The sequence below is a fragment of the Ricinus communis genome, chromosome 3, assembly GCF_019578655.1.
Source record: "Ricinus communis isolate WT05 ecotype wild-type chromosome 3, ASM1957865v1, whole genome shotgun sequence".
Lineage (NCBI taxonomy): Eukaryota > Viridiplantae > Streptophyta > Magnoliopsida > Malpighiales > Euphorbiaceae > Ricinus > Ricinus communis.
The window spans coordinates 21,687,871-21,712,356 of record NC_063258.1 but is presented as its reverse complement, the minus strand read 5'-3'; the positions used below and the strand labels follow the sequence as shown (position 1 = coordinate 21,712,356).

At 38.6% G+C, this 24,486-nt stretch overlaps 1 protein-coding gene across 1 annotated transcript; it reads left to right on the top strand.

Moving 5' to 3' along the window:
- Window positions 1-20,149: 20,149 nt before the first annotated feature.
- LOC125369576 lies at window positions 20,150-24,224 on the top strand. Its single transcript, XM_048372355.1, has 4 exons — window positions 20,150-20,766; window positions 20,929-21,011; window positions 21,448-21,894; window positions 24,198-24,224. The coding sequence occupies exons 1-4, from the start codon at window positions 20,163-20,165 to the stop codon at window positions 24,222-24,224; spliced, it is 1,161 nt and encodes a 386-aa protein (XP_048228312.1). The 5' UTR covers window positions 20,150-20,162.
- The last annotated feature ends 262 nt before the right edge of the window (window positions 24,225-24,486 follow it).

The following is a 24,486-nucleotide window of genomic DNA, read 5'->3' as shown; positions in this document are numbered from 1 at the left end:
CGTTCCTTTCTTTTGTGTCTAAATCAATTCGATTTGATCCTTACGCCCCAAATACGGAGAAGAACAAAGAAGTTGTGATTTCTTTCCTTTCTTTTGTGCCACTCTTTCTAATCTTTGTTCAGTGATGATGGTTTGGTTTTATTTGGGGAGAATAAGCATGGGTGTCAAGTGAAAGCGCGTATAACCGGCAAGCATAGGCACAAATCCATTGCTTGGACAAATGCAAAGAAATTAATTAGTTGATCATTTGATCGAGCATGGATATCATTCTCGAATGATTTTGATCGAATCTTTATTTTGTGTTCTTTATCCGCCCTAGTGTCTTAATCAATTCCATTTGATCCTTACACCTAGTCAGACGGAGAAGAAAGAAAGAACTTGCGATTTCTTTCCTTTCTTTTGTGCCTCTCTTTCTAATCTTTGTGTAGTATGATGGTTTGGTTCTATTTGGGGAGCATAAGCACGAGTGTCGAGTGAAAGCGCGTATAAGCGACAAGCATAGGAACAGATCCATTGCTTGGACAAATGCAAGGAAATTAAATTAATTGATCGAATATTGATATTATTCTCGAATGAGATGAAATCAGTTGATCGAGCATTGATATCATTCTCGAATGATCTCGGTCAAATCTTTTGGAGGAAGGAGTGAACGACGAGAATCGAGGTGCGCCCAGATTCAGGACATGGACCATTGGGATCTCCATCATTCCTTGTTCCTCTCGGCACGAGGATTTCTAATGGAACAAGGATTAATATAAGGAATCATGAGAAGGCGTTTGACAAGCTTGGTCGGTGCCGTTGATGCGTTGCTCGATAATCAAGCTGGACGAGACGTAAATCCACTCATGAAAGGGAGAAATCATGTTGTTTTCTATTAATCCAAGCGTAATAAAAGCAGGAACGCGATCGTTTTGATGTCCGGGACGCATACAATGAAGTAATTTGGATCAGAGTATTATTAGGCAGGCCTACACGCATTTCTCCTTGTTTTTGTTAAGCTGGCTCATAGAATCCGGGACTACGGTGGACCAGTTAACTCTTCCCTAGTTCTTGATTTGACTTTAATTTATTATTCTTTCTTTATTTATTAATTTGTATTTAGTTTCTAGTTTCTTTAGCTTATGGAATGAGGGATGTCGCACCATAAAAACTGCATGCAACCGAATATTTAAGACTAATGAGCTATTATTTCAGTTTTCTATCTTGTGGGAAATCAAAATATGAATTATCGCTCGCGTTCCTTTCTTTTGTGTCTAAATCAATTCGATTTGATCCTTACGCCCACGTGGAGAAGAACAAAGAAGTTGTGATTTCTTTCCTTTCTTTTGTGCCACTCTTTCTAATCTTTGTTCAGTGATGATGGTTTGGTTTTATTTGGGGAGAATAAGCATGGGTGTCAAGTGAAAGCGCGTATAACCGGCAAGCATAGGCACAAATCCATTGCTTGGACAAATGCAAAGAAATTAATTAGTTGATCATTTGATCGAGCATGGATATCATTCTCGAATGATTTTGATCGAATCTTTATTTTGTGTTCTTTATCTGCCCTAGTGTCTTAATCAATTCCATTTGATCCTTACACCTAGCCGCGGAGAAGAAAGAAAGAACTTGCGATTTCTTTCCTTTCTTTTGTGCCTCTCTTTCTAATCTTTGTGTAGTATGATGGTTTGGTTCTATTTGGGGAGCATAAGCACGAGTGTCGAGTGAAAGCGTATAAGCGACAAGCATAGGAACAGATCCATTGCTTGGACAAATGCAAGGAAATTAAATTAATTGATCGAATATTGATATTATTCTCGAATGAGATGAAATCAGTTGATCGAGCATTGATATCATTCTCGAATGATCTCGGTCAAATCTTTTGGAGGAAGGAGTGAACGACGAGAATCGAGGTGCGCCCAGATTCAGGACATGGACCATTGGGATCTCCATCATTCCTTGTTCCTCTCGGCACGAGGATTTCTAATGGAACAAGGATTAATATAAGGAATCATGAGAAGGCGTTTGACAAGCTTGGTCGGTGCCGTTGATGCGTTGCTCGATAATCAAGCGGGACGAGACGTAAATCCACTCGCCGAAAGGGAGAAATCATGTTGTTTTCTATTAATCCAAGCGTAATAAAAGCAGGAACGCGATCGTTTTGATGTCCGGGACGCATACAATGAAGTAATTTGGATCAGAGTATTATTAGGCAGGCCTACACGCATTTCTCCTTGTTTTTGTTAAGCTGGCTCATAGAATCTGGGACTACGGTGGACCAGTTAACTCTTCCCTAGTTCTTGATTTGACTTTAATTTATTATTCTTTCTTTATTTATTAATTTGTATTTAGTTTCTAGTTTCTTTAGCTTATGGAATGAGGGATGTCGCACCATAAAAACTGCATGCAACCGAATATTTAAGACTAATGAGCTATTATTTCAGTTTTCTATCTTGTGGGAAATCAAAAATATGAATTATCGCTCGCGTTCCTTTCTTTTGTGTCTAAATCAATTCGATTTGATCCTTACGCCCAGCCGTACGGAGAAGAACAAAGAAGTTGTGATTTCTTTCCTTTCTTTTGTGCCACTCTTTCTAATCTTTGTTCAGTGATGATGGTTTGGTTTTATTTGGGGAGAATAAGCATGGGTGTCAAGTGAAAGCGTATAACCGGCAAGCATAGGCACAAATCCATTGCTTGGACAAATGCAAAGAAATTAATTAGTTGATCATTTGATCGAGCATGGATATCATTCTCGAATGATTTTGATCGAATCTTTATTTTGTGTTCTTTATCTGCCCTAGTGTCTTAATCAATTCCATTTGATCCTTACACCTAGCCGTACGGAGAAGAAAGAAAGAACTTGCGATTTCTTTCCTTTCTTTTGTGCCTCTCTTTCTAATCTTTGTGTAGTATGATGGTTTGGTTCTATTTGGGGAGCATAAGCACGAGTGTCGAGTGAAAGCGCGTATAAGCGACAAGCATAGGAACAGATCCATTGCTTGGACAAATGCAAGGAAATTAAATTAATTGATCGAATATTGATATTATTCTCGAATGAGATGAAATCAGTTGATCGAGCATTGATATCATTCTCGAATGATCTCGGTCAAATCTTTTGGAGGAAGGAGTGAACGACGAGAATCGAGGTGCGCCCAGATTCAGGACATGGACCATTGGGATCTCCATCATTCCTTGTTCCTCTCGGCACGAGGATTTCTAATGGAACAAGGATTAATATAAGGAATCATGAGAAGGCGTTTGACAAGCTTGGTCGGTGCCGTTGATGCGTTGCTCGATAATCAAGCGGGACGAGACGTGAAATCCACTCGCCGAAAGGGAGAAATCATGTTGTTTTCTATTAATCCAAGCGTAATAAAAGCAGGAACGCGATCGTTTTGATGTCCGGGACGCATACAATGAAGTAATTTGGATCAGAGTATTATTAGGCAGGCCTACACGCATTTCTCCTTGTTTTTGTTAAGCTGGCTCATAGAATCCGGGACTACGGTGGACCAGTTAACTCTTCCCTAGTTCTTGATTTGACTTTAATTTATTATTCTTTCTTTATTTATTAATTTGTATTTAGTTTCTAGTTTCTTTAGCTTATGGAATGAGGGATGTCGCACCATAAAAACTGCATGCAACCGAATATTTAAGACTAATGAGCTATTATTTCAGTTTTCTATCTTGTGGGAAATCAAAAATATGAATTATCGCTCGCGTTCCTTTCTTTTGTGTCTAAATCAATTCGATTTGATCCTTACGCCCAGCCGTACGGAGAAGAACAAAGAAGTTGTGATTTCTTTCCTTTCTTTTGTGCCACTCTTTCTAATCTTTGTTCAGTGATGATGGTTTGGTTTTATTTGGGGAGAATAAGCATGGGTGTCAAGTGAAAGCGCGATAACCGCAAGCATAGGCACAAATCCATTGCTTGGACAAATGCAAAGAAATTAATTAGTTGATCATTTGATCGAGCATGGATATCATTCTCGAATGATTTTGATCGAATCTTTATTTTGTGTTCTTTATCTGCCCTAGTGTCTTAATCAATTCCATTTGATCCTTACACCTAGCCAGACGGAGAAGAAAGAAAGAACTTGCGATTTCTTTCCTTTCTTTTGTGCCTCTCTTTCTAATCTTTGTGTAGTATGATGGTTTGGTTCTATTTGGGGAGCATAAGCACGAGTGTCGAGTGAAAGCGCGTATAAGCGACAAGCATAGGAACAGATCCATTGCTTGGACAAATGCAAGGAAATTAAATTAATTGATCGAATATTGATATTATTCTCGAATGAGATGAAATCAGTTGATCGAGCATTGATATCATTCTCGAATGATCTCGGTCAAATCTTTTGGAGGAAGGAGTGAACGACGAGAATCGAGGTGCGCCCAGATTCAGGACATGGACCATTGGGATCTCCATCATTCCTTGTTCCTCTCGGCACGAGGATTTCTAATGGAACAAGGATTAATATAAGGAATCATGAGAAGGCGTTTGACAAGCTTGGTCGGTGCCGTTGATGCGTTGCTCGATAATCAAGCGGGACGAGACGTAAATCCACTCGCGAAAGGGAGAAATCATGTTGTTTTCTATTAATCCAAGCGTAATAAAAGCAGGAACGCGATCGTTTTGATGTCCGGGACGCATACAATGAAGTAATTTGGATCAGAGTATTATTAGGCAGGCCTACACGCATTTCTCCTTGTTTTTGTTAAGCTGGCTCATAGAATCTGGGACTACGGTGGACCAGTTAACTCTTCCCTAGTTCTTGATTTGACTTTAATTTATTATTCTTTTTTTATTTATTAATTTGTATTTAGTTTCTAGTATCTTTAGCTTATGGAATGAGGGATGTCGCACCATAAAAACTGCATGCAACCGAATATTTAAGACTAATGAGCTATTATTTCAGTTTTCTATCTTGTGGGAAATCAAAATATGAATTATCGCTCGCGTTCCTTTCTTTTGTGTCTAAATCAATTCGATTTGATCCTTACGCCCAGCCGTGCACGGAGAAGAACAAAGAAGTTGTGATTTCTTTCCTTTCTTTGTGCCACTCTTTCTAATCTTTGTTCAGTGATGATGGTTTGGTTTTATTTGGGGAGAATAAGCATGGGTGTCAAGTGAAAGCGCGTATAACCGGCAAGCATAGGCACAAATCCATTGCTTGGACAAATGCAAAGAAATTAATTAGTTGATCATTTGATCGAGCATGGATATCATTCTCGAATGATTTTGATCGAATCTTTATTTTGTGTTCTTTATCTACCCTAGTGTCTTAATCAATTCCATTTGATCCTTACACCTAGCCGTACGGAGAAGAAAGAAAGAACTTGCGATTTCTTTCCTTTCTTTTGTGCCTCTCTTTCTAATGCAAGGAAATTAAATTAATTGATCGAATATTGATATTATTCTCGAATGAGATGAAATCAGTTGATCGAGCATTGATATCATTCTCGAATGATCTCGGTCAAATCTTTTGGAGGAAGGAGTGAACGACGAGAATCGAGGTGCGCCCAGATTCAGGACATGGACCATTGGGATCTCCATCATTCCTTGTTCCTCTCGGCACGAGGATTTCTAATGGAACAAGGATTAATATAAGGAATCATGAGAAGGCGTTTGACAAGCTTGGTCGGTGCCGTTGATGCGTTGCTCGATAATCAAGCGGGACGAGACGTGAAATCCACTCAGCGAAAGGGAGAAATCATGTTGTTTTCTATTAATCCAAGCGTAATAAAAGCAGGAACGCGATCGTTTTGATGTCCGGGACGCATACAATGAAGTAATTTGGATCAGAGTATTATTAGGCAGGCCTACACGCATTTCTCCTTGTTTTTGTTAAGCTGGCTCATAGAATCCTGGGACTACGGTGGACCAGTTAACTCTTCCCTAGTTCTTGATTTGACTTTAATTTATTATTCTTTCTTTATTTATTAATTTGTATTTAGTTTCTAGTTTCTTTAGCTTATGGAATGAGGGATGTCGCACCATAAAAACTGCATGCAACCGAATATTTAAGACTAATGAGCTATTATTTCAGTTTTCTATCTTGTGGGAAATCAAAATATGAATTATCGCTCGCGTTCCTTTCTTTTGTGTCTAAATCAATTCGATTTGATCCTTACGCCCAGCCGTACGGAGAAGAACAAAGAAGTTGTGATTTCTTTCCTTTCTTTTGTGCCACTCTTTCTAATCTTTGTTCAGTGATGATGGTTTGGTTTTATTTGGGGAGAATAAGCATGGGTGTCAAGTGAAAGCGTATAACCGGCAAGCATAGGCACAAATCCATTGCTTGGACAAATGCAAAGAAATTAATTAGTTGATCATTTGATCGAGCATGGATATCATTCTCGAATGATTTTGATCGAATCTTTATTTTGTGTTCTTTATCTACCCTAGTGTCTTAATCAATTCCATTTGATCCTTACACCTAGCCGTACGGAGAAGAAAGAAAGAACTTGCGATTTCTTTCCTTTCTTTTGTGCCTCTCTTTCTAATGCAAGGAAATTAAATTAATTGATCGAATATTGATATTATTCTCGAATGAGATGAAATCAGTTGATCGAGCATTGATATCATTCTCGAATGATCTCGGTCAAATCTTTTGGAGGAAGGAGTGAACGACGAGAATCGAGGTGCGCCCAGATTCAGGACATGGACCATTGGGATCTCCATCATTCCTTGTTCCTCTCGGCACGAGGATTTCTAATGGAACAAGGATTAATATAAGGAATCATGAGAAGGCGTTTGACAAGCTTGGTCGGTGCCGTTGATGCGTTGCTCGATAATCAAGCGGGACGAGACGTAAATCCACTCGCGAAAGGGAGAAATCATGTTGTTTTCTATTAATCCAAGCGTAATAAAAGCAGGAACGCGATCGTTTTGATGTCCGGGACGCATACAATGAAGTAATTTGGATCAGAGTATTATTAGGCAGGCCTACACGCATTTCTCCTTGTTTTTGTTAAGCTGGCTCATAGAATCTGGGACTACGGTGGACCAGTTAACTCTTCCCTAGTTCTTGATTTGACTTTAATTTATTATTCTTTCTTTATTTATTAATTTGTATTTAGTTTCTAGTTTCTTTAGCTTATGGAATGAGGGATGTCGCACCATAAAAACTGCATGCAACCGAATATTTAAGACTAATGAGCTATTATTTCAGTTTTCTATCTTGTGGGAAATCAAAATATGAATTATCGCTCGCGTTCCTTTCTTTTGTGTCTAAATCAATTCGATTTGATCCTTACGCCCCGTGACGGAGAAGAACAAAGAAGTTGTGATTTCTTTCCTTTCTTTTGTGCCACTCTTTCTAATCTTTGTTCAGTGATGATGGTTTGGTTTTATTTGGGGAGAATAAGCATGGGTGTCAAGTGAAAGCGCGTATAACCGGCAAGCATAGGCACAAATCCATTGCTTGGACAAATGCAAAGAAATTAATTAGTTGATCATTTGATCGAGCATGGATATCATTCTCGAATGATTTTGATCGAATCTTTATTTTGTGTTCTTTATCTGCCCTAGTGTCTTAATCAATTCCATTTGATCCTTACACCTAGCCGTACGGAGAAGAAAGAAAGAACTTGCGATTTCTTTCCTTTCTTTTGTGCCTCTCTTTCTAATCTTTGTGTAGTATGATGGTTTGGTTCTATTTGGGGAGCATAAGCACGAGTGTCGAGTGAAAGCGTATAAGCGACAAGCATAGGAACAGATCCATTGCTTGGACAAATGCAAGGAAATTAAATTAATTGATCGAATATTGATATTATTCTCGAATGAGATGAAATCAGTTGATCGAGCATTGATATCATTCTCGAATGATCTCGGTCAAATCTTTTGGAGGAAGGAGTGAACGACGAGAATCGAGGTGCGCCCAGATTCAGGACATGGACCATTGGGATCTCCATCATTCCTTGTTCCTCTCGGCACGAGGATTTCTAATGGAACAAGGATTAATATAAGGAATCATGAGAAGGCGTTTGACAAGCTTGGTCGGTGCCGTTGATGCGTTGCTCGATAATCAAGCGGGACGAGACGTAAATCCACTCGCGAAAGGGAGAAATCATGTTGTTTTCTATTAATCCAAGCGTAATAAAAGCAGGAACGCGATCGTTTTGATGTCCGGGACGCATACAATGAAGTAATTTGGATCAGAGTATTATTAGGCAGGCCTACACGCATTTCTCCTTGTTTTTGTTAAGCTGGCTCATAGAATCTGGGACTACGGTGGACCAGTTAACTCTTCCCTAGTTCTTGATTTGACTTTAATTTATTATTCTTTTTTTATTTATTAATTTGTATTTAGTTTCTAGTATCTTTAGCTTATGGAATGAGGGATGTCGCACCATAAAAACTGCATGCAACCGAATATTTAAGACTAATGAGCTATTATTTCAGTTTTCTATCTTGTGGGAAATCAAAATATGAATTATCGCTCGCGTTCCTTTCTTTTGTGTCTAAATCAATTCGATTTGATCCTTACGCCCCGTACGGAGAAGAACAAAGAAGTTGTGATTTCTTTCCTTTCTTTTGTGCCACTCTTTCTAATCTTTGTTCAGTGATGATGGTTTGGTTTTATTTGGGGAGAATAAGCATGGGTGTCAAGTGAAAGCGCGTATAACCGGCAAGCATAGGCACAAATCCATTGCTTGGACAAATGCAAAGAAATTAATTAGTTGATCATTTGATCGAGCATGGATATCATTCTCGAATGATTTTGATCGAATCTTTATTTTGTGTTCTTTATCTGCCCTAGTGTCTTAATCAATTCCATTTGATCCTTACACCTAGCCGTACGGAGAAGAAAGAAAGAACTTGCGATTTCTTTCCTTTCTTTTGTGCCTCTCTTTCTAATGCAAGGAAATTAAATTAATTGATCGAATATTGATATTATTCTCGAATGAGATGAAATCAGTTGATCGAGCATTGATATCATTCTCGAATGATCTCGGTCAAATCTTTTGGAGGAAGGAGTGAACGACGAGAATCGAGGTGCGCCCAGATTCAGGACATGGACCATTGGGATCTCCATCATTCCTTGTTCCTCTCGGCACGAGGGATTTCTAATGGAACAAGGATTAATATAAGGAATCATGAGAAGGCGTTTGACAAGCTTGGTCGGTGCCGTTGATGCGTTGCTCGATAATCAAGCGGGACGAGACGTAAATCCACTCGCGAAAGGGAGAAATCATGTTGTTTTCTATTAATCCAAGCGTAATAAAAGCAGGAACGCGATCGTTTTGATGTCCGGGACGCATACAATGAAGTAATTTGGATCAGAGTATTATTAGGCAGGCCTACACGCATTTCTCCTTGTTTTTGTTAAGGCTGGCTCATAGAATCTGGGACTACGGTGGACCAGTTAACTCTTCCCTAGTTCTTGATTTGACTTTAATTTATTATTCTTTCTTTATTTATTAATTTGTATTTAGTTTCTAGTTTCTTTAGCTTATGGAATGAGGGATGTCGCACCATAAAAACTGCATGCAACCGAATATTTAAGACTAATGAGCTATTATTTCAGTTTTCTATCTTGTGGGAAATCAAAAATATGAATTATCGCTCGCGTTCCTTTCTTTTGTGTCTAAATCAATTCGATTTGATCCTTACGCCCAGCCGTACGGAGAAGAACAAAGAAGTTGTGATTTCTTTCCTTTCTTTTGTGCCACTCTTTCTAATCTTTGTTCAGTGATGATGGTTTGGTTTTATTTGGGGAGAATAAGCATGGGTGTCAAGTGAAAGCGCGTATAACCGGCAAGCATAGGCACAAATCCATTGCTTGGACAAATGCAAAGAAATTAATTAGTTGATCATTTGATCGAGCATGGATATCATTCTCGAATGATTTTGATCGAATCTTTATTTTGTGTTCTTTATCTACCCTAGTGTCTTAATCAATTCCATTTGATCCTTACACCTAGCCGTACGGAGAAGAAAGAAAGAACTTGCGATTTCTTTCCTTTCTTTTGTGCCTCTCTTTCTAATGCAAGGAAATTAAATTAATTGATCGAATATTGATATTATTCTCGAATGAGATGAAATCAGTTGATCGAGCATTGATATCATTCTCGAATGATCTCGGTCAAATCTTTTGGAGGAAGGAGTGAACGACGAGAATCGAGGTGCGCCCAGATTCAGGACATGGACCATTGGGATCTCCATCATTCCTTGTTCCTCTCGGCACGAGGATTTCTAATGGAACAAGGATTAATATAAGGAATCATGAGAAGGCGTTTGACAAGCTTGGTCGGTGCCGTTGATGCGTTGCTCGATAATCAAGCGGGACGACGTAAATCCACTCGCGAAAGGGAGAAATCATGTTGTTTTCTATTAATCCAAGCGTAATAAAAGCAGGAACGCGATCGTTTTGATGTCCGGGACGCATACAATGAAGTAATTTGGATCAGAGTATTATTAGGCAGGCCTACACGCATTTCTCCTTGTTTTTGTTAAGCTGGCTCATAGAATCTGGGACTACGGTGGACCAGTTAACTCTTCCCTAGTTCTTGATTTGACTTTAATTTATTATTCTTTCTTTATTTATTAATTTGTATTTAGTTTCTAGTTTCTTTAGCTTATGGAATGAGGGATGTCACACCATAAAAACTGCATGCAACCGAATATTTAAGACTAATGAGCTATTATTTCAGTTTTCTATCTTGTGGGAAATCAAAAATATGAATTATCGCTCGCGTTCCTTTCTTTTGTGTCTAAATCAATTCGATTTGATCCTTACGCCCAGCCGTACGGAGAAGAACAAAGAAGTTGTGATCTCTTTCCTTTCTTTTGTGCCACTCTTTCTAATCTTTGTTCAGTGATGATGGTTTGGTTTTATTTGGGGAGAATAAGCATGGGTGTCAAGTGAAAGCGCGTATAACCGGCAAGCATAGGCACAAATCCATTGCTTGGACAAATGCAAAGAAATTAATTAGTTGATCATTTGATCGAGCATGGATATCATTCTCGAATGATTTTGATCGAATCTTTATTTTGTGTTCTTTATCTACCCTAGTGTCTTAATCAATTCCATTTGATCCTTACACCTAGCCAGACGGAGAAGAAAGAAAGAACTTGCGATTTCTTTCCTTTCTTTTGTGCCTCTCTTTCTAATCTTTGTGTAGTATGATGGTTTGGTTCTATTTGGGGAGCATAAGCACGAGTGTCGAGTGAAAGCTGATATAAGCGACAAGCATAGGAACAGATCCATTGCTTGGACAAATGCAAGGAAATTAAATTAATTGATCGAATATTGATATTATTCTCGAATGAGATGAAATCAGTTGATCGAGCATTGATATCATTCTCGAATGATCTCGGTCAAATCTTTTGGAGGAAGGAGTGAACGACGAGAATCGAGGTGCGCCCAGATTCAGGACATGGACCATTGGGATCTCCATCATTCCTTGTTCCTCTCGGCACGAGGATTTCTAATGGAACAAGGATTAATATAAGGAATCATGAGAAGGCGTTTGACAAGCTTGGTCGGTGCCGTTGATGCGTTGCTCGATAATCAAGCGGGACGAGACGTAAATCCACTCGCGAAAGGGAGAAATCATGTTGTTTTCTATTAATCCAAGCGTAATAAAAGCAGGAACGCGATCGTTTTGATGTCCGGGACGCATACAATGAAGTAATTTGGATCAGAGTATTATTAGGCAGGCCTACACGCATTTCTCCTTGTTTTTGTTAAGCTGGCTCATAGAATCTGGGACTACGGTGGACCAGTTAACTCTTCCCTAGTTCTTGATTTGACTTTAATTTATTATTCTTTCTTTATTTATTAATTTGTATTTAGTTTCTAGTTTCTTTAGCTTATGGAATGAGGGATGTCGCACCATAAAAACTGCATGCAACCGAATATTTAAGACTAATGAGCTATTATTTCAGTTTTCTATCTTGTGGGAAATCAAAAATATGAATTATCGCTCGCGTTCCTTTCTTTTGTGTCTAAATCAATTCGATTTGATCCTTACGCCCAGCCGTACGGAGAAGAACAAAGAAGTTGTGATCTCTTTCCTTTCTTTTGTGCCACTCTTTCTAATCTTTGTTCAGTGATGATGGTTTGGTTTTATTTGGGGAGAATAAGCATGGGTGTCAAGTGAAAGCGCTGTATAACCGGCAAGCATAGGCACAAATCCATTGCTTGGACAAATGCAAAGAAATTAATTAGTTGATCATTTGATCGAGCATGGATATCATTCTCGAATGATTTTGATCGAATCTTTATTTTGTGTTCTTTATCTACCCTAGTGTCTTAATCAATTCCATTTGATCCTTACACCTAGCCGTACGGAGAAGAAAGAAAGAACTTGCGATTTCTTTCCTTTCTTTTGTGCCTCTCTTTCTAATCTTTGTGTAGTATGATGGTTTGGTTCTATTTGGGGAGCATAAGCACGAGTGTCGAGTGAAAGCGTATAAGCGACAAGCATAGGAACAGATCCATTGCTTGGACAAATGCAAGGAAATTAAATTAATTGATCGAATATTGATATTATTCTCGAATGAGATGAAATCAGTTGATCGAGCATTGATATCATTCTCGAATGATCTCGGTCAAATCTTTTGGAGGAAGGAGTGAACGACGAGAATCGAGGTGCGCCCAGATTCAGGACATGGACCATTGGGATCTCCATCATTCCTTGTTCCTCTCGGCACGAGGGATTTCTAATGGAACAAGGATTAATATAAGGAATCATGAGAAGGCGTTTGACAAGCTTGGTCGGTGCCGTTGATGCGTTGCTCGATAATCAAGCCGGGACGAGACGTAAATCCACTCGCCGAAAGGGAGAAATCATGTTGTTTTCTATTAATCCAAGCGTAATAAAAGCAGGAACGCGATCGTTTTGATGTCCGGGACGCATACAATGAAGTAATTTGGATCAGAGTATTATTAGGCAGGCCTACACGCATTTCTCCTTGTTTTTGTTAAGCTGGCTCATAGAATCTGGGACTACGGTGGACCAGTTAACTCTTCCCTAGTTCTTGATTTGACTTTAATTTATTATTCTTTCTTTATTTATTAATTTGTATTTAGTTTCTAGTTTCTTTAGCTTATGGAATGAGGGATGTCGCACCATAAAAACTGCATGCAACCGAATATTTAAGACTAATGAGCTATTATTTCAGTTTTCTATCTTGTGGGAAATCAAAAATATGAATTATCGCTCGCGTTCCTTTCTTTTGTGTCTAAATCAATTCGATTTGATCCTTACGCCCAGCCGTACGGAGAAGAACAAAGAAGTTGTGATCTCTTTCCTTTCTTTTGTGCCACTCTTTCTAATCTTTGTTCAGTGATGATGGTTTGGTTTTATTTGGGGAGAATAAGCATGGGTGTCAAGTGAAAGCGCGTATAACCGGCAAGCATAGGCACAAATCCATTGCTTGGACAAATGCAAAGAAATTAATTAGTTGATCATTTGATCGAGCATGGATATCATTCTCGAATGATTTTGATCGAATCTTTATTTTGTGTTCTTTATCTACCCTAGTGTCTTAATCAATTCCATTTGATCCTTACACCTAGCCAGACGGAGAAGAAAGAAAGAACTTGCGATTTCTTTCCTTTCTTTTGTGCCTCTCTTTCTAATCTTTGTGTAGTATGATGGTTTGGTTCTATTTGGGGAGCATAAGCACGAGTGTCGAGTGAAAGCGTATAAGCGACAAGCATAGGAACAGATCCATTGCTTGGACAAATGCAAGGAAATTAAATTAATTGATCGAATATTGATATTATTCTCGAATGAGATGAAATCAGTTGATCGAGCATTGATATCATTCTCGAATGATCTCGGTCAAATCTTTTGGAGGAAGGAGTGAACGACGAGAATCGAGGTGCGCCCAGATTCAGGACATGGACCATTGGGATCTCCATCATTCCTTGTTCCTCTCGGCACGAGGATTTCTAATGGAACAAGGATTAATATAAGGAATCATGAGAAGGCGTTTGACAAGCTTGGTCGGTGCCGTTGATGCGTTGCTCGATAATCAAGCGGGACGAGACGTAAATCCACTCGCGAAGGGAGAAATCATGTTGTTTTCTATTAATCCAAGCGTAATAAAAGCAGGAACGCGATCGTTTTGATGTCCGGGACGCATACAATGAAGTAATTTGGATCAGGAGTATTATTAGGCAGGCCTACACGCATTTCTCCTTGTTTTTGTTAAGCTGGCTCATAGAATCTGGGACTACGGTGGACCAGTTAACTCTTCCCTAGTTCTTGATTTGACTTTAATTTATTATTCTTTCTTTATTTATTAATTTGTATTTAGTTTCTAGTTTCTTTAGCTTATGGAATGAGGGATGTCGCACCATAAAAACTGCATGCAACCGAATATTTAAGACTAATGAGCTATTATTTCAGTTTTCTATCTTGTGGGAAATCAAAAATATGAATTATCGCTCGCGTTCCTTTCTTTTGTGTCTAAATCAATTCGATTTGATCCTTACGCCCAGCCGTACGGAGAAGAACAAAGAAGTTGTGATCTCTTTCCTTTCTTTTGTGCCACTCTTTCTAATCTTTGTTCAGTGATGATGGTTTGGTTTTATTTGGGGAGAATAAGCATGGGTGTCAAGTGAAAGCGCGTATAACCGGCAAGCATAGGCACAAATCCATTGCTTGGACAAATGCAAAGAAATTAATTAGTTGATCATTTGATCGAGCATGGATATCATTCTCGAATGATTTTGATCGAATCTTTATTTTGTGTTCTTTATCTACCCTAGTGTCTTAATCAATTCCATTTGATCCTTACACCTAGCCGTACGGAGAAGAAAGAAAGAACTTGCGATTTCTTTCCTTTCTTTTGTGCCTCTCTTTCTAATCTTTGTGTAGTATGATGGTTTGGTTCTATTTGGGGAGCATAAGCACGAGTGTCGAGTGAAAGCGCTGATATAAGCGACAAGCATAGGAACAGATCCATTGCTTGGACAAATGCAAGGAAATTAAATTAATTGATCGAATATTGATATTATTCTCGAATGAGATGAAATCAGTTGATCGAGCATTGATATCATTCTCGAATGATCTCGGTCAAATCTTTTGGAGGAAGGAGTGAACGACGAGAATCGAGGTGCGCCCAGATTCAGGACATGGACCATTGGGATCTCCATCATTCCTTGTTCCTCTCGGCACAAGGATTTCTAATGGAACAAGGATTAATATAAGGAATCATGAGAAGGCGTTTGACAAGCTTGGTCGGTGCCGTTGATGCGTTGCTCGATAATCAAGCGGGACGAGACGTAAATCCACTCGCGAAAGGGAGAAATCATGTTGTTTTCTATTAATCCAAGCGTAATAAAAGCAGGAACGCGATCGTTTTGATGTCCGGGACGCATACAATGAAGTAATTTGGATCAGAGTATTATTAGGCAGGCCTACACGCATTTCTCCTTGTTTTTGTTAAGCTGGCTCATAGAATCTGGGACTACGGTGGACCAGTTAACTCTTCCCTAGTTCTTGATTTGACTTTAATTTATTATTCTTTCTTTATTTATTAATTTGTATTTAGTTTCTAGTTTCTTTAGCTTATGGAATGAGGGATGTCGCACCATAAAAACTGCATGCAACCGAATATTTAAGACTAATGAGCTATTATTTCAGTTTTCTATCTTGTGGGAAATCAAAAATATGAATTATCGCTCGCGTTCCTTTCTTTTGTGTCTAAATCAATTCGATTTGATCCTTACCAGCCGTACGGAGAAGAACAAAGAAGTTGTGATCTCTTTCCTTTCTTTTGTGCCACTCTTTCTAATCTTTGTTCAGTGATGATGGTTTGGTTTTATTTGGGGAGAATAAGCATGGGTGTCAAGTGAAAGCGCGTATAACCGGCAAGCATAGGCACAAATCCATTGCTTGGACAAATGCAAAGAAATTAATTAGTTGATCATTTGATCGAGCATGGATATCATTCTCGAATGATTTTGATCGAATCTTTATTTTGTGTTCTTTATCTACCCTAGTGTCTTAATCAATTCCATTTGATCCTTACACCTAGCCGACGGAGAAGAAAGAAAGAACTTGCGATTTCTTTCCTTTCTTTTGTGCCTCTCTTTCTAATCTTTGTGTAGTATGATGGTTTGGTTCTATTTGGGGAGCATAAGCACGAGTGTCGAGTGAAAGCGCGTATAAGCGACAAGCATAGGAACAGATCCATTGCTTGGACAAATGCAAGGAAATTAAATTAATTGATCGAATATTGATATTATTCTCGAATGAGATGAAATCAGTTGATCGAGCATTGATATCATTCTCGAATGATCTCGGTCAAATCTTTTGGAGGAAGGAGTGAACGACGAGAATCGAGGTGCGCCCAGATTCAGGACATGGACCATTGGGATCTCCATCATTCCTTGTTCCTCTCGGCACGAGGGATTTCTAATGGAACAAGGATTAATATAAGGAATCATGAGAAGGCGTTTGACAAGCTTGGTCGGTGCCGTTGATGCGTTGCTCGATAATCAAGCGGGACGAGACGTAAATCCACTCGCGAAAGGGAGAAATCATGTTGTTTTCTATTAATCCAAGCGTAATAAAAGCAGGAACGCGATCGTTTTGATGTCCGGGACGCATACAATGAAGTAATTTGGATCAGAGTATTATTAGGCAGGCCTACACGCATTTCTCCTTGTTTTTGTTAAGCTGGCTCATAGAATCCGGGACTACGGTGGACCAGTTAACTCTTCCCTAGTTCTTGATTTGACTTTAATTTATTATTCTTTCTTTATTTATTAATTTGTATTTAGTTTCTAGTTTCTTTAGCTTATGGAATGAGGGATGTCGCACCATAAAAACTGCATGCAACCGAATATTTAAGACTAATGAGCTATTATTTCAGTTTTCTATCTTGTGGGAAATCAAAAATATGAATTATCGCTCGCGTTCCTTTCTTTTGTGTCTAAATCAATTCGATTTGATCCTTACGTGGAGAAGAACAAAGAAGTTGTGATTTCTTTCCTTTCTTTTGTGCCACTCTTTCTAATCTTTGTTCAGTGATGATGGTTTGGTTTTATTTGGGGAGAATAAGCATGGGTGTCAAGTGAAAGCGCGTATAACCGGCAAGCATAGGCACAAATCCATTGCTTGGACAAATGCAAAGAAATTAATTAGTTGATCATTTGATCGAGCATGGATATCATTCTCGAATGATTTTGATCGAATCTTTATTTTGTGTTCTTTATCTACCCTAGTGTCTTAATCAATTCCATTTGATCCTTACACCTAGCCGAATGCGGAGAAGAAAGAAAGAACTTGCGATTTCTTTCCTTTCTTTTGTGCCTCTCTTTCTAATCTTTGTGTAGTATGATGGTTTGGTTCTATTTGGGGAGCATAAGCACGAGTGTCGAGTGAAAGCGTATAAGCGACAAGCATAGGAACAGATCCATTGCTTGGACAAATGCAAGGAAATTAAATTAATTGATCGAATATTGATATTATTCTCGAATGAGATGAAATCAGTTGATCGAGCATTGATATCATTCTCGAATGATCTCGGTCAAATCTTTTGGAGGAAGGAGTGAACGACGAGAATCGAGGTGCGCCCCGGATTCAGGACATGGACCATTGGGATCTCCATCATTCCTTGTTCCTCTCGGCACGAGGGATTTCTAATGGAACAAGGATTAATATAAGGAATCATGAGAAGGCGTTTGACAAGCTTGGTCGGTGCCGTTGATGCGTTGCTCGATAATCAAGCGGGACGAGACGTAAATCCACTCGCGAAAGGGAGAAATCATGTTGTTTTCTATTAATCCAAGCGTAATAAAAGCAGGAACGCGATCGTTTTGATGTCCGGGACGCATACAATGAAGTAATTTGGATCAGAGTATTATCTGCCCGCATACCAAGGCAGATTTCCAAAAAAAAAAACGAAAGAAAGGGAAGGAACGGAAAACTAACCCTAACCATTTGTGTTGGGTAGTTCTCGAAGAATTGACTCTTGATTGATTCATTCCGCAATTCCTTTTAATTAATTGGAGCTGTTCTTCATTCTTATAATTCTGATTTGGGTAATTTTGTTTGTTTTCTCTTAAATAGCTTTTCTTTTGGGTTAATTGAGTCTTGTTCGATTAGTTGTAAGCTTGTTTTGTTCACACGCTTATAATTCGTTTTATTGATTCACGAGTGTTCTATTGAACTTCAGAATTAATAAACGTTAAGAGGTTGTGAAAAACTTGTTCTTGTGATTACTAGAACAATTTGATTTAATTTCTATAAGGAATTCAATTCTTTGTGAGTGAAACACGTGAGGGAGTGATCTTTTCTTGTTTTTGCCTTTAACTATAAGAAGCCTCCAGAGTATAACACTTGATCACGTCCTTTTTTCTTAGTCTTTTGGTTTAACCATGTCATCTGAACCATCATTGACTTTGGAAAATTTAGCTTATAAATTGAGAGATGTAGTAGAACATATGACAAAACAATTTCAAAAACAAGATGACAAATTAACTAGGTTATTGAATGATATGCCTAAAACGTCTAAAGGGGATGGTTCTGATAATGACCAAGAAAGTGAGTCTAAAGGGTCTAGACATAATCTCCAACCCAAAATTGACACTAATTTGGGTAGCATTAAGATGAAAATACCATCTTTTCATGGTAAGAGTGACCCTGAAGTTTATTTGGAGTGGGAAAAGAAGGTTGAAAGGGTTTTTGAATGTCATAACTATAGTGAGTCTAAAAAGGTTAAACTTGCTGTTGTTGAATTTGTGATTATGCTGCCATTTGGTGGGATCAATTGGTGAGTGGTCGTAGGCGTCATGGGGAACACGAAGTTGGTTCATGGGATGAGGTTAAACGCATTATGCGTAAAAGGTTTGTGCCATCGCACTACCAAAGGGATTTGTACAACAAGTTACAAAATCTAGTACAAGGTAGTAAGAGTGTTGAGGAGTATTGGCAATCTATGGAGATAGCTATGATTAGAGCCAATATAGATGAGGATAGGGAAGCCACAATGGCAAGATTTTTGCATGGTTTGAATCGTGATATTGCTAACATAATTGAATTGCAGCATTATGTAGAGATGGAGGATATGTTGCACATGGCCATAAAGGTGGAAAAACAATTAAAAACCAAGAGCAGAAGTGCTGCCCCTAGCTCAAAATGGAGTAATGCATGGAAAGGGAGCAACCAGCCCCCTAACAAGGGTCGTGAGGCATCAAAGGACATCAAGCCAGCCCCTAAATTTGATGTTAACACTAAACCAACGACGCAAAGTGACCTCAAATCAAAGAAAGTGCAATGCTTCAAGTGTTTGGGGTATGGACATATATCTTCCCAATGTCCAAACAAGCGAACCATGGTAATTCGAGGTGGTGAAGTGGTCTTTGAGAGTGATGAAGAATCCGAACCAGGTGAGGAGGATTACCTATACATGCCTGAGTTGGAAGAATGTGATGATGTGCAATTGGGTGAGGTTAGTAATGTACTTATAACTTTTAGAGCTCTTAATTTACAACCTATTGATGATGACGCTCAAAGGGAAAACATATTCCATACTACATGTAAAGTACAAAACCATGATGCTAATTGTAGTTTAATCATTGATGTGGGTAGTTGTACTAATGTAGCCAGTGCTATGATGGTTGATAAACTTAGACTTCCAACTATTAAGCATCCTAAGCCATACACCTTGCAATGGCTTAATGATCAAAGTGGGATTAGAGTTACTAAGCAAGTACGGATTGCATTTAGTGTAAAGAAGTATAATGATGAGGTATTATGTGATGTTGTTCCCATGCAAGCATGTCATATGTTGCTAGGTAGACCATGGTTATATGATAGATCTGTAATTCATAATGGTCGAACCAATGCATATTCTCTTGTAATGGATGGAAAACCGTATGTTTTGGCACCATTAAGTCCTAAAGAAGTTTGTGAATTACAAAAAGTTGTAAAGGACCGAATGGAAGCATATGAGAAAGAAAAAAAGAAAGTGTGAGAGTGCATATGAAAAAGAAAAGGTGCACAAGCAAAAGGGGAGTTGTGTGGAAAATAATGAGGGGGGAGAGCAACGAGTGGTAAAAGGAGAGTTTAGCGAGGGTTTGCACAAGAATGTGAGCAAAAGAACGAGTAAGACGCAAGAAAAAGGGGAGGCAAGCGAGAAAAAAGTGAGTTTCTTAGTTAGAGAGCGAGACATGAGAAAGGCTTTGAGTGAAAATAGGCAAGTACTTGTACTTATGTACAAGGAGACTTTATTTAACACTAATAATCTTAACTCTTCTCTTCCTAGTGTGTTTGTAAGTGTTTTGCAGGAATATGACGATGTGTTTCCTGAGGAGTTACCTAGTGGGTTGCCACCACTAAGGGGGATAGAGCACCAAATTGACTTTGTGCCGGGGTCATCCATTCCAAATAGACCAGCCTATAGAGTCAATCCGGAGGAGACCAAAGAGCTGCAACGCCAAGTTGAGGAACTACTAAGTAAAGGTTATGTTAGGGAAAGTCTTAGCCCATGTGCTGTTCCTGTTTTGTTAGTCCCTAAGAAAGATGGGTCTTGGCGTATGTGTATTGATTGTCGTGCAATTAACAAGATTACCATTAAATATCGTCATCCTATTCCTAGGTTAGATGATATGTTAGATGAATTGCATGGAAGTGTTATCTTTACTAAAATTGATTTGAGAAGTGGCTATCACCAAATTAGAATGAATATAGGTGATGAGTGGAAAACAGCATTCAAAACTAAATTTGGTTTGTATGAGTGGTTGGTCATGCCTTTTGGCTTAACTAACGCACCAAGTACTTTTATGAGACTAATGAACCATGTTTTGCGTGCGTATATTGGTAAATTTGTGGTAGTATACTTTGATGATATTTTGATTTATAGTAAGAGCTTTAGTGAGCATGTTGAACATGTTCGGATGGTGTTGATGGTTTTGCGTGAGAATTCTTTATATGCTAACCTTGCTAAGTGTGATTTTTGCACAAACAAACTTGTGTTTCTTGGTTTTGTTGTTAGTAAAAATGGAATTCAGGTCGATGAAGATAAGGTAAAAGCAATTAAGGAGTGGCCAACACCAAAGAATGTTAGTGATGTGAGGAGCTTTCATGGGCTTGCAAGCTTCTATAGGAGGTTTGTCAAGGACTTCAGTACTCTTGCCGCACCACTTAACGAGCTTGTAAAGAAGAACGTGAAGTTTCATTGGGGAGAACAACAAGAAAACGCATTTAATATGCTAAAGGACAAACTTACTTCATCTCCCATTCTTTCACTTCCCGGATTTTTCCGGAACTTTTGAAATTGATTGTGATGCTTCTGGTGTAGGTATTGGAGCTGTTTTAATGCAAGATGGGAAGCCAATAGCCTATTTTAGTGAAAAGTTGAATGGAGCTAGCTTGAAATATCCAACTTATGACAAGGAATTGTATGCTCTTGTGCGTGCACTCAATGTTTGGCAGCATTATTTGCTACCTAAGGAGTTTGTGATTCACACGGATCATGAAGCATTAAAGCACTTGAAGGGACAGAACAAGTTGAATAAGCGCCATGCTAAATGGAGTGAATTCATTGAAGCATTTCCCTATGTCATTAAGTACAAGCAAGGTAAAGAAAATGTAGTAGCCGATGCACTATCTAGAAGGTATGCTTTACTTGCTTCTCTAGAAACAAAATTGCTTGGTTTTGAGTATATCAAAGACTTGTATGTTGATGACCACGATTTTGGTTCTATTTTTCATGCTTGTGAACATGGTGCTATTGATAAATTTTACAGACATGATGGATTTTTGTTCAAAGAAAAACGTCTATGCATTCCTATGTGTTCTATGCGTGAATTGCTTGTGAGAGAATCACATGAAGGTGGTTTGATGGGACACTTTGGTGTTCAAAAGACTTTAGATGTTTTGCATGATCATTTCTATTGGCCTAAAATGAAATCTGATGTGAATAGATTATGTGTTAATCATATTGTATGCAAGCAAGCTAAGTCTAAATCACAACCTAATGGGTTATACATGCCTTTGCCCATACCTAATTCTCCTTGGATTGACATATCTATGGATTTTGTGCTTGGATTACCTAGGTCTAAACATGGGCATGATAGTATTTTTGTTGTGGTGGATAGGTTTTCAAAGATGTCACACTTTATTGCATGTAGGAAAACCGATGATGCACAACATGTTGCTGAATTGTTCTTTAGAGAAATTGTACGTTTACATGGTATGCCTAGAACTATTGTCAGTGATAGGGACACCAAGTTTTGAGCTATTTTGGAAGACCTTATGGGGTAAACTGGGAACTAAATTACTTTTTCTACTACATGTCATCCCCAAACCGATGGTCAAACTGAGGTAGTAAATAGAACTTTGTCACAATTACTTAGGACCATGGTTAAACGAAACTTGAGAACATGGGAAAATTGTTTGCCGCATGTTGAATTTGCATATAATCGTAGTATGCATTCTTCTACTCAATTTTGCCCATTTGAGATTGTTTATGGCTTTATTCCTTTGAGTCCTTTAGATTTGATTGCTTTACCTTTGAGTGAACAAGTGAATTTAGATGGTGCAAAGAAGGCTGAATTTGTGTTGAAGTTGCATGAGCAAGTGCGTGCAAATTTGGAAAGACGCAATGAACAAATCACCAAACAACGCAATAAGGGAATAAAAGGATGGTATTTGAAGTTGGTGATTGGGTTTGGGTGCACTTCAGGAAGGAAAGGTTTCCCAATCAAAGAAAATCAAAGTTGATGCCACGTGGTGATGGTCCATTTGAAGTAATAGAGCGCATCAACGATAATGCATATAAAGTTGACTTACCTGGTGAGTATAATGTTAGTGCTACTTTTAATGTTGCTGATTTGTCTCCTTTTGATTTTGATGAAGGCGTTGATTCGAGGTCGAATCCTTTCAAAGAGGGGGGGAATGATGCAACCAAAGACGCATCTAAGTCAACTAGCATGGATCCACTAGCCTATGGAGGACCGATGACACGAGCAAGGAGTAAAAGGTTCAAGCAAGCCTTAAATTCTTACTTGGAGCATGTTTTGAAGATGGCTAATGATGATGCTTTTAATGAAGATAACAACGCCTTGAAGATAGTGACATTAATTGCTATTAATGAAGCTTAAACTTCTGGTCATGGAACAAGGTCAAGGTCAAAGATCAGGGATCAAAGTCAACAGGCTTTCCTAGGGTTTCTAGAAGCATTGGGCCGCACATTAGGGTTTCTAGAAGCATTGGGCCGCACCCTAAGCATTGGGCCGCACATTAGGGTTTCTAGAAGCATTGGAGGTCTCACCTAACCCTAGGGCAGCCACCACTTATGCTTAGAGAAGGAGGCAGCCGCACATTAGAAGTCTTTTAGGGTTTGATTCTTTATTGCTTATCTCTTAGTCCTTTTTAGGGTTAGAATCATTTCAAAACTCTATAAATAGAGCTATGTATTTCGGCTAAAGGACATAAGATCAATATACATTTCTGAATGAAGTTTAATTTGAGTTGTTAACTCTTATTCCTTAAGGTGTTCCTTATTGAATTTCTTGAGATTAAATTAACTTGTTTGATTTAGTTGCACATCTACATGTTTGATCAATCAATTAACTTTTTATTAGTTTCTTGAGTTGTTTGAACATTCTTCATCTATTTATAACTAAAGGGCTTAGTAGTTCTATTGCTAAGTTTGTTAGTTCCATAATCAATTGCAAACTTTCAAGTTAGATATTGGGGCGACAAATTCGAACTTATTGGTAAGGGTGCTTTCTCTTAAATAGGGAGAGCGTTTATCAGTTTGATTTTCTCACCATTACTTATCTTGGTGTTTGAACGTATCCGGTTCGAGTTCGTATCAGAAACAGATCGTAGCAACAGCTAATTCATTGCCATAGGATAGAGAAGAAGAATAGAGAGAAATTAGAAAGCCATGAAAGATAAGAGAAAGATAAGTGTTTATTCCTTGCACAACCTGTCTTACAAGAGAGATGAATCCTCCTTTATATAGGAGAAGAGGAACTCTCTCAAAATACACGCTAACCCTAAGAGATTGCCATCTGGCAATCTTATCTTACATGACTCTCAATCCTTATCTCTTAATTACACATGTGAAGGAATATATTCCTTCTTATAAGACTCCAAAACATGCTGACATATATGTCCAAACGACTTAATAATGGAGACCCTAATAATGACATATAAGGCCAAACGACTTTAATAATGGAGACCCTAATAATGACATATAAGGCCAAACGTCTTTAATAATGGAGATCATAATATAGAATCTTGCTGTTGGGAGTGCATCATGACATCACTTGTCTTGTCCGTTTGTGGACCCACACTCGAGTAGTTGTCATCGGAATCATCCGAGTCACTATCTCTATAGCCTTGACGCCTTCTTCTTGGTGGGTTGGGCTCGCTAGTTGGACAAGGCCTAGAAGGCCTTAAAGATGTCATTTGGGCCAAAAGTCACGGGAGAAGAGATTCTTCTAGTTGTGACCATGGTTCCTGAAAGGCTGGATTCATTGACATTGAAGACGTAGCCCGGATTGTTGTCTAGGCCGGAGATGA